This window comes from Nomascus leucogenys, unplaced genomic scaffold (genome assembly GCF_006542625.1).
Source record: "Nomascus leucogenys isolate Asia unplaced genomic scaffold, Asia_NLE_v1 000599F_183625_qpd_obj, whole genome shotgun sequence".
Taxonomy (NCBI): Eukaryota; Metazoa; Chordata; class Mammalia; order Primates; family Hylobatidae; genus Nomascus; species Nomascus leucogenys.
Window position 1 is genome coordinate 146206 of NW_022096264.1, and position 10918 is coordinate 157123.

At 51.6% G+C, this 10918-nt stretch overlaps 1 protein-coding gene across 1 annotated transcript; it reads right to left on the reverse strand.

The window, feature by feature from the left end:
* Positions 1–7221: 7221 nt before the first annotated feature.
* LOC100582588 (putative inactive beta-glucuronidase protein GUSBP11) lies at positions 7222–10529 on the reverse strand. The gene is made up of 5 exons (XM_030808682.1): positions 10221–10529; positions 8161–8346; positions 7616–7854; positions 7364–7501; positions 7222–7261 (listed from the first exon to the last, which is right to left on the reverse strand). Exons 1-5 carry the CDS (start codon positions 10527–10529, stop codon positions 7222–7224), a joined length of 912 nt encoding a protein of 303 aa, XP_030664542.1.
* Between the last annotated feature and the right edge of the window lie 389 nt (positions 10530–10918).

Sequence of the window (10918 nt, forward strand, 5' to 3'; positions counted from 1 at the left end):
CACTAGCCAAAGGGCTGGCTCTGACCCCAAATTTGGCCTTCTTCCCTGGTTCAGCTGCACCTGACACCCAAAATACAGCACAGGGCTGGCGAGGGGGAGCAGGCCCTCTGCTTCCCATGTTAGAGTAGCTAACATGGGAATAGAACTCCCCCAAACCTCCAGCCCAGGCTCCTTCCGTGGCTCTGGGAGGGGTGTTTCCCAAGGCACGTCCTTCTCTCCAGCGGAAGGCATGTTCAGGGAACACAGGAACTCAATGGGGCTGGAGCATGGAGGGTCCAGAGACGGGGAGCCAGATCAGGAAGGGCCTGCAGGCTGACCTTGACACTTTGGTTTACCTGGGACTCAATGGGGGTGTTTGAGGAAGGGAATGACCCCATCAGGCTAGCAGGGTAGAAAGCACTCTGGCTGCCGAAGGCAGAATGAATACAAGGGCAGTCAGGTCAGGAGGCTGTGCACTGGGCCAGCAGAGGGAATGGCAGCAGCCTCAGGTAAGGCAGAGTAATCAGAGAGGAGGTGGCATCCAGTGATATCAAGGAGCAAGACTTAGGGGGGATCCGTGAATTAGAAGGTAGAGGAGGAGGGGGTTTTTTATTCCAGGCTTAAGAGGAGGAAAGGATGGGAAGTAGAGAGAGGGCTGAGAAGCACCATCAGTATGCGTAACAGGCAAGAGAAAGTCACTTGTTCACACAGCAAGTGCTACTGGGAGGCCTATTCCATAGCCTCTTCAGGGGCAGAGCCCATCCCTCCAGGTCCCAGTCTGCATAGTGGGAAAGGAAGATGGGCAGAGAGAGGCTGATTTTGGGCACCTCTGGGGCGGGCCGCTGTTAGAAGGGAGAGGCTTCAAGCTTTAAGATAAGACTTCCAGCCAGGTGGCTCACACCTGTAATTCCAGCACTTTGGGAGCCTGAAGCAGGCAGATCACCTGAGGTCAGGAGTTTGAGACCAGCCTGGCCAACATGGTGAAACCCTGTCTCTATTAAAAATACACACACACACACACACACACACACACACACACACACACACACACACACAATTAGCTGGCGTGATGGCATGCACCTGTAATCCCAGCTACTTGGGAGGCTGAGGCAGGAGAATTGCTTGAACCCGGGAGGCGGTGGTTGCAGTGAGCCACGATCATGTCACTGCACTCCAGCCTGGCGACAGAGCGAGGCTTCATCTCAAAAAAAGAAAAAAAAGAAATTATTCCTGAAGAAACACAGGTATCAGACTTGCTAGACAAAAGACCTTAAAACAAAACCATCTTAAATATGCTCAAATAGTTAAAGGAAAACATGGACAAAGAACTGAAGGAAATCAGCAAAATTACATTAATAAAATGAGAATATCATTAAAGAGATATAAAAAGAACCTAAACAAAAATTCTAGAGCTGAAAAATACAATAACTAAATTGAAAAATTCAGTAGAAGAAGTCAATGGAAGGTTCAAGCAGGTAGAAGAGAGAATGAACAAACTTGAAGAAAGTACATTTGAAATTACTTTGTCTGAGGAGCAAACAGAAAACAGCAAACAGGCCGGGCACGGTGGCTCATGCCTGTAATCCCAGCACTTTGGGAGGCTGAGGCGGGCACATCACCTGAGGTCAGAAGTTCGAGACCAGCCTGGCCAACATGCTGAAACCCCGTCTCTACTAAAAATAGAAAAATTAGGCCAGGCGCAGTGGCTCATGCCTGTAATCCTGGCACTCTGGGAGGCCAAGGAAGGCAGATCACAAGGTCAAGAGATTGAGACCATCCTGGCGAACATGGTGAAATCCCGTCTCTACTAAAAATATAAAAATTAGCTGGGCATGGTGGCGCATGCCTGTAGTCCCAGCTACCTGGGAGGCAGAGGCAGGAGAACTGATTGAACCCAGGAGGCGGAGGTTGTAGTGACCTGAGATCGCACCACTGCACTCCAGCTTGGCGACAGAGTGAGACTCCATCTCAAAAAAAAACAAAAACAAAAAAATTAGCCAGGCATCATGGCACATGCCTGTAATCCCAGCTACTCTGGAGGCTGAGGGAGGAGAATTGCTTGAACCCAGGAGACGGAGGTTGCAGTGAGCAAAGATGTCGCCACTGCACTCCAGCTTGGATGACAGAGCAAGACTCCGTCTAAAAAAAGAAAAGAGCAAACAAAGGTGAAGGCATCCTAAGGGACTACGGGACACCATCAAGAGAACTGAGATACACATTATGCAATTCAGCAAAGGAGACGAGAAAGAGGAAGGGACAGAGATTATTTGCAAAAATGGCCAAAAACTATCCCAAATTGGAGAAAGATGTGAAACTACAAATCAAAGCAGCTCAATGAACTCCAATAGAATTAACCAAAAAAAGATCCACACCAAGACACATTATAATCAAACTGGCAAGAGGCAAAAAATCTTGAAAGCAGCAGCCAAAAAAAAAAGTTGGCTGGGTATGGTGGCTCACACCTGTAATCCCAGCACTTTGGGAGGCAAAGGGAGGTGGATCACCTGAGATCAGGAGTTCAAAACCAGCCTGATCAACATGGCAAAACCCCATCTCTACTAAAAATACAAAATATTAGCCAGGTGTTGTGGCAAGTGCCTGTAATCCCAGCTATTCAGGAGGCTGAGGCAGGAGAATTGCTTGAACCCAGGAGACAGAGATAGCAGTGAGCCAAGATTGCACCACTGCACTCCAGCGTGGGCAACAGAGTGAAACTCCATCTTAAAAAAATAAACGATTAAAAATCTTTAAAAAAGGTGCTTGTCAGGCATTAAGGCGACATGAAAACATAACAGTGAGACGCAAGAAGAAAATGGTTATGGTTGGACCCTATTTTCTCCTTTTCCACTAACCAAAGGGCTGGCTCTGACTCCAAATTTGGCCTTCTTCCCTGGTTCAGCTGCACCTGACACCCAGAATACAGCACAGGGCTGGGGAGGGGTGGGGAGAGGGATTCCTCAATGAGATTGTTAACTGATTTCTCAGCACAAACTATGGACTCCAGAAGGGAGTGGGGTGATAGATTTAGCATGCTGGGGGAAGAAAAACAAACCTGTTAACTGCAAATTCTATACATGTAAAAAAGTATCCTTTGGTTACTATTAAAAACAAACTAAGATCCCAGAAATAACAAGTGCTGGAGAGGATATGGAGAAATTGGAACCCTTGTGCAATACTGCTGGCAATTTAAAATGGCGCAGCTACTATGAACAGTGTGGCAATTCCTCAAAAAATTAAAAACAGAATTATGATACAACGTAGCAATTCCATATCTTTGTATATAGCTGGCCCTCTGTATCCAAGGGTTTTGTTGTTGTTGTTTGCCCAGGCTAGAGTGCAGTTGCACTACCTCGGCTCACTGCAACCTCCGCCTCCCGGGTTCAAGAAATCCTTGTGCCTTAGCCTCCCGCATAGCTGGGATTACAGAAGTGCACCACCATGCCAGGCTAATTTGTATTTTTAGTAGAGATGGGGTTTCACCATGTTGGACAGGCTGTCCTGACCTCAGGTGATCCGCCCACCTCAGCCTCCCGAAGTGCTGGAATTACAGGCATGAGCCACTGTGCCCGGCCTGTATCCATGGGTTCTGCATTGTTGATTCAACCAACTGCACATGGAAATTGTAGTTAGGCCTATGATGACTGTGTCTGTTCTGAACATGTGCATACTTTTTTTTCTATCATTATTCCATAAACAATACAGTATAATAACTATTTACACAGCATTTACATTGTACTGGGTACCATAAATAATCTAGAGATGATTTAAAGTATACAAGAGGATATGCACAGATTATATGTAAATACCACCTCATTTTAAATCAAGGACTTGCATATTTGCGGATTATGGTATCCTCAGTGTGTCCTAGAACCAATCCCCTGTGGATACTGAGGGATGACTGTATACACAAAATAACTGAAAGCAGGGTCTTAAAAAGGTATTTATACACCCATGTTCACAGCAGTCTTATTCACGGTAGCAAAAACATGGAAACGGGCTGGGCACAGTGGCTCACACCAGTCATCCCAGCACTCTGGGAGGCTGAGGCGGGTGGATCACTTGAGGTCAGGAATTCCAGACCAGCCTGGCCAACATGGTGAAACTCTGTCTCTACCAAAAAAAAAAAAAAAAAATCAACAAAAATTAGCCCAGCGTGGTGGTGCATGCCTGTAATCCCAGCTACTCAGGAAGCTGAGGCAGGAGAATTGCTTGAACCCAGGGTGGGCGGCAAGCCATCCAGGTGCCGAGGGCATGAGCTGTTCCAGTATAATAAAATATATAAAACAACAAGAGTTATACTAAATCTAGATATGATTATATATGAATATCATTAATCATTAGTTTGTAGCAATTACTCTTTATTCCAATATTATAATAATCCTTGCTCTATAATCATAACCTAGGAAAAACCAGGCCATACAGAGATAGGAGCTGAGGGGACACAGTGAGAAGCGACCAGAAGACAAGAGTGCGAGCCTTCTGTTATGCCCAGACACTGCCACCAGAGGGCTCCTTGGTCTAGCGGTAACGCCAGTGTCTGGGAAGACGCCTGTTGCCAGGCGGACTGTGGTCTAGCGGTAGCATAAGTGTCAAGGAACAACACCGGCTACTTAGCAGACTGGGAAAGGGAGTCTCCCTTTCCCCAGGGGAGTTTAGAGAAGACTCTACTCCTCCACCTCTTGTGGAGGGCCTGACATTAGTCAGGCTCGCCCGCAGTTATCCGGAGGCCTAACCGTCTCCCTGTGATGCTGTGCTTCAGTGGTCACGCTTCTAGTCCTACTTCATGTTCCATCCTGTACACCTGGCTCTGCCTTTTAGATAGCAGTAGCAAATTAGTGAAAGTATTAAGAGTCTCTAATAAGCAGAAATAATGGCATAAGCTGTCTCTTTCTCTGTCTCCTCTCTCTCTCTGCCTCGGCTGCCAGGCAGGGAAGGGCCCCCTGTCCAGTGGACACGTGACCCACGTGGCCTTATCTATCATTGGAGATGGCTCACTCTCCTTATCCTGCCCCTTTGTCTTGTATCCAATAAATATCAGTGCAGCCTGGCATTCGGGGCCACTACCGGTCTCTGCGACGGTGGCAGTGGTCCCCCGGGCCCAGCTGCCTTTTCTTTTATCTCTTTGTCTTGTGTCTTTATTTCTACACTCTCATCTCTGCACACGGGGAGAGACCCACCGACCCTGTGGGGCTGGACCCTACACCCAGGAGGTGGAGGTTGCAGTGAGCGGAGATCGCACCAGTGCACTCCAGCCGGGGCAACAGAGTGAGAATCTGTCTCCAAACACGTACACACACACACACACACACACACACACACACACACACACAATAAGGAAACAATCAGTGTTCATCAATGAATAAATGGATAAGCCCAATGTGGCATATACATACAATGGAATACTATTCAGCCTTAAAAAGCAAAAAAAAAGTTCAGACACTACAATATGGATGACCCTTAGGGATATTATGCTAGATGCAATAAGCCAGTTACACACAAAAAATACTGTATGATTCCACTTACACAAGGTACTTAGCATAGTCAAAATCATAGAGACAGAAAGTAAAATGGTGGTCTCCAGGGGAGGGGTGGAGAGGGGATTGGAAGTTACTGTTTAATAGGTATCTATTTTTTGTTTTATGAGATGAAAAGAGTTATGGAGATAGATGGTAGTGATGGTTTACAACATTTTAAATATCTTTAATATCACTAGGCTGTACACTTAGAAAAGGTTAAGGCTGGGTGAGGTGGCTCACATCTGTGATCCCAGTACTTTGGGAGGCCAAGGTGGGAGGATCACTTGAACCCAGAAGTTCCAGACCAGCCTGAGAAACATGGTCAGACTTCTTCTCTACAAAAATAAAAAAATTAGCTGGTTATGGTGGCATGTGCCTGTAGTCTCAGCTACTCAGGAGGCTGAAGCGGGAGAATCCCTTGAACCTGGGAGGCAGGGGTTTCAGTGAGCTGAGATCATGCCACTGCACTCCAGCCTGGATGACAGATCGAGGCTCCATCTCAACAACAACAAAAAGGTTTGGCTCCTATCCTGCCTTCTTTGGAAAGCCATTCCTCATCATCTTACAAAGTACTCTAACCTTGCGATACATTGCAGGAGTTTGTTGGTTATTTGTTATAAGCTATATGTGGCCTTGTGATGTTTCTGTGATTCTCACCTTACCCTGTTATGTAAATCCAGGAGTCACTCTTGATTCCAATTCCATCCAATCCATTTACTTCAGTTTTATGCCCATGCAGGATTTCCTGGGAAAAAAATTAGAGGATTTTGTTTTGAAATAATCTTAATTTTTAAATTTTACAATAAGACACAGACACACACACAAAAAAACCCCACACAAAACATGAGAACTGCCGGGCCATGGTGGCTCACACCTGAAATCCCAGCACTTTGGGAGGCAGAGGTGGGCAGATCACCTGAGGTCAGGTGTTCGAGACCAGCCGGGCGCGGTGGCAGGCACCTGTAGTCCCAGCTACTCGGAGAGGCTGGGGCAGGAGAATGGCGTGAACCCGGGAGGCAGAGCTTGCAGTGAGCTGAGATGGCACCACTGCACTCCAGCCTGGGCAACAGAGTGAGACTCCATCTCAAAAAAAAAAAAATACAAAAATTAGCTGGATGCAGTGGAAGGTGCCTGTAATCCCAGCTACTCGGGAGGCTGAGGCAGGAGAATCACTTGAACTTGGGAAGCGGAGGTTGCAGTGAGCCCAAGATTGCACCAGTGTCCTCCAGTCTGGGATACAGAGTGAGACTCCAGCTCAAAAAAAAAAAAAAAGAAAAGAAAAAAGACAAGGTCTCCCTCTGTTGCCCAGACCAGAGTGCAGCGGCGCGGTCACAGCTCACCGCACCCTTGAACTCCCAGGCTCAACTGATTATCCTGCCTCAGCAGCTGGGACTACTGGCACGCATCACCATGCCTGGCGAAGTTTTTAATTTTTTGTGGTGATGGTCTCGCTATGTTGCCCAGGCCGGTCTTGAACTCCTGGCCTGAAGTGATCCTCCTATCAAATCCTCCTTACAAAGAGCTGGGACGACAGGCGTGAGCCACCGTGCCTGGCCCCTCGAAGCTGCCTGTTCCTTGAGCACGATGTCTAGGAAGGGGAGATGGAGTGAGAGCAGCACCGTGGGGAAGGGACAGGATTGCCACCCTGAGCTGTGTGACGTTAGGCCAGACCCCTCTTCTCCAAGCAAGATCAACCACATGAGTGATATCGGGAGCCCGTGCCCGCTCACAAAGCCTGGATTTCAGCTTTGTAGGTAGATGGGAACCTGTGAGGGTTTAGAGATGCTGGGAGAACCTTTTTCCTGGGAGAGCTTTCCAAACAGTGAACAAACAGAGCCACCCTGGGCCCCGGTGAGGGAGGATCCTACCAGAAGCCCTCACCACTGTCTCGCTCCATGCCGGTGGTGACGGTGATGTCATCGACATAGATGGCGGGTGTCGTGTATAGAAGCAGAGACCGCTGCAGTCCCGCGTAGTTGAAGAAGTCAAAGTAACCCTTGGGATACCTAGGGCGGGAGGACTGTGGTTCGCTGGGCCCTTGCCATGGGCCTTTTGACCTCAGCTCACATGCCTCCCCAGATCCAGGGCCTCCTCTCTGCGAAGGCCACCCTGTCCCTAACAGGAAGACCACAGGGTGGGGCGGGAAGGTGGGTGCGTGCAGTGGAGGCAGGATGGTCCCCATTTGGAGGTGTCGGACGGATGGTCCCTGGTGACAGGGCTGGGGGGTGAGCGTGTTGTTGACGGCGACAGTGATGCAGGGGCGGGAGGGCAGGGGCCCCACCTGAAACAGGCTGCTGATGTCAGCCTCAAAGGGGAGGTAGCCCCCTTCATGCTCTAGCACATTAACCCCATTCACCCACTGCAGACATGGGAAATATGGGGAGGGGGTGGCAGGTCGGGACATGAGGAGGGGCTCTGCTATCAGGCACTCCCTCACATAACCTGCAGCATGGGGAGCAGGGGCCTGCCAGCCAGACGGGAAGAATGACATCCCAATGGGGTACTTCAGGCCACCTATCCCCCTACACAGGGCACAGCCCCAGGGCAGGGTAAGGCCCCCCACCGTCCCACCCCAGGAGACAGGCTGTGGGTGGCAGCTGAGAGTCCCATGCTGTTTAGCAGCTGTGCCCACCCACCCGCCCTGCCTGCTCCTGGCCACACTGACCACGATGGCATGGAGGATGGCACTGCCAATCCTCAGCACCACTCCTGTGCGCAGGTCCTGGATCCATCGCTCCAGCAGGGTCACCTCCCATTCATACCACACCCAGCTGACAAAATGCCGCAGCCGCCAGCCCTGGCCGATGTCGTTGAAGCTGGAGGGAACCAGCATGTCCAAGGTGGGGCCCAACTGCGAAGAGAAGGGCCAGGCTCAGCTCCTAGGCCCCCAAAGGGATCCGGGACCAGTGTACTGCACAGCCGCGCCCCCAGGCCTAGGGCAGGCCCTGATACACAGAAGGGACTCCTGGCGGAAAAGACAGATAACTTGCTGATGACAGGTCAACTGCCAGGGCAGTTTGTGCACCTGGGCCAGTGGGGCCAGGAGTTCCTCCTCGAAGCGGAGGGGACCCAGTATCTCCCAAGACAGGGGTGAGCCCAGGGGCACATCCCAGCACGAGGCAAGAAGGTTCAGACCTGTGACTAAGAGGCAAATGACCTACTGCCTGTCACAGAGAGGAAAGCCTGTCACAGAGAGGAAAGAGGGGGTTGGGGGGCTTTGCTTAGGACACTGTGAGTGGGGTACACACTGGCACCCAGCCCTCTTCTCTCTTTCTCCTGTACTGAATGCCGTAAAGTCAGAAAAAGAGGACGTAGGCTGGGTGCGGTGGTTCACACCTTTCATCCCAGCACTTTGGGAGGCGGAGGCAGGCAGATCACAAGGTCAGAAGTTCGAGACCAGCCTGGCCAATATGGTGAAACCCCATCTCTACTAAAAATACAAAAATTAGCTGGGTGTGGTGGCGGGCGCCTGTAGTCCCAGCTACTCGGGAGGCTGAAGCAGGAGAATCGCTTGAACCCAGGAGGTGGAGGCTGCAGTGAACCAAGATCGTGCCATTGCACTCCAGCCTGGGTGACAGAGGGAGACTCTGTCTCAAAAAAAAAAAAGAGAAAAGAAAAAGAAAAACGAGGATGTAGACCAGGCAAACGCAGCCCAGACCTCACCAGATCCCACTTCTCTGCTGACCACATCCAAGTCAGGAGGGGAACAGGGGTGGTGTCCTTGGCCTGATGTCACATTCTGTCCTCTATCTGAACCGTGAAAACCAAGGTACCTTCCCACCTCGGCAGAGCTGACCTCAGAATGTCTAAACTGTCCCCTCCTCCCGATCCCCAGGCCCAGCTCTGGGTAGCGCCTGCCGCTCAGGCCTGACAAGTGTCTGGGTGGCTCATGCCTGTAATTAGTGCTTTGGGAGGTCAACGTGGGAGGACGGCTTGAGGACAGGAGTTCGAGACCAGCCTGGGTCACATAGTGAGACCCAATACCTTAAAAAAAAAAAATTGATTTTGTTTTTGTTTTGAGACGGAGTCTGACTCTGTCGCCCAGGCTGGAGTGCAGTGGCGCGATCTCGGCTCACTGCAACCTCCGCCTCCCTGGTTCAAGCAATTCTCCTGCCTCAGCCTCCCAAGTAGCTGGGATTATAGGCGCTCAGCACCACGCCCTGCTAATTTTTGTATTTTCAGTAGAGATGGGGTTTCACCACGTTGGCCAGACTGGTCTTGAACTCCTGGCCTCAGGTGATTGGCCCGCCTCGGTCTCCCAAAGTGCTGGGATTACAGGCATGAGCCACCGAGCGCGACCAAGTTTTTTTTTTTTTTTTTTTTAATTAGCTAGGTGTGGTGGCCCCAGATAACTTGCAAGGCTGGGGCGGGAGAATCGCTTAAGCTCAGAAGTTAAGATTGCGCCACACTCCGCTCCAACTTGTGCGGCTGGGCCAAACCGAGTCTCAAAAACGTTTCAAAAATTAAAAATAAACATTAAAAAGAAGGACACTGCCCGGACTCAGCCTTCCCCTCCGGACGGGGCTCGACAGGAGCGCTTCCTCCTCCTCCTGTCTCCTCCGCCCCGGTCCTCCCGGGTCCCCCTGGTCCCCCAGTCCTCCAACTCCGCGCCCCCAAGCCCGCTGACCTTTAACCTCCTCCGGGTCCCCGGCTCCGGGCGCTCAGGTGAAGGAGGCTGCAGGGCGCCTGGGCTTACCCCATTCCCACCGCCGGGCTTCCGGGCGCCACCCGCAACGGTCGTCGGTACCTCTGCTCCAAGTCCCGGCGTCGGTTGTCGGAGAAGTCGGCGCGGAAGCTCCAGAGGCCGTCCAGCTCCCTGCGCTCCCACGACGGGCTCCCCGGGGGGTACAGCATCCCGCCCGGCAGCGCCAGTGTGCAGGCACACAACAGCGGCCCGAGAGCCGCGCAGGCCACCGCCGTCCCCCAGGTCAGGCTTCCTGCTCCCCGTCTCGGCCTCCGTCTGCGGGGAAAAGAGCGGCGCGGGAGAAGTCTTGCGGTCGAGTTGCGTGACGAGCGTGAGGTTGTCCGCGCCATATTTGTTGAGGGCGAGTGCCAGGCCTGGAGGGGCGGGGCGGCGCCAAGTGCTGCCCAGTGGCGGCCTCTGGCTGGAACCCTGGGCTAGGCCTTACGGGAAGCGGGACCCCCACACTCAGCGCCAGCCAAGAATGGCGTCGTCTGCTCCCCATCCCAGCACAGGCTGGACGATCCAGGGCCACAGGCCAGGACAGAACCCCTGAGATTGGTGGGATCCCCGTTTCTTCAAGGGGACACCTCCACTTGCTTTCCCCAGCAGGGATTGGAGCAGGCCCCAGCGGAGCCTCTTCCATGACTGCTGGATGCAGCCTCTTGCAGGGACGCACATCCTTGGGAGGCGGCCGTAGCCTTGACCCTGGGACTCTGGAACCTCGACCCTAACCAAGGGG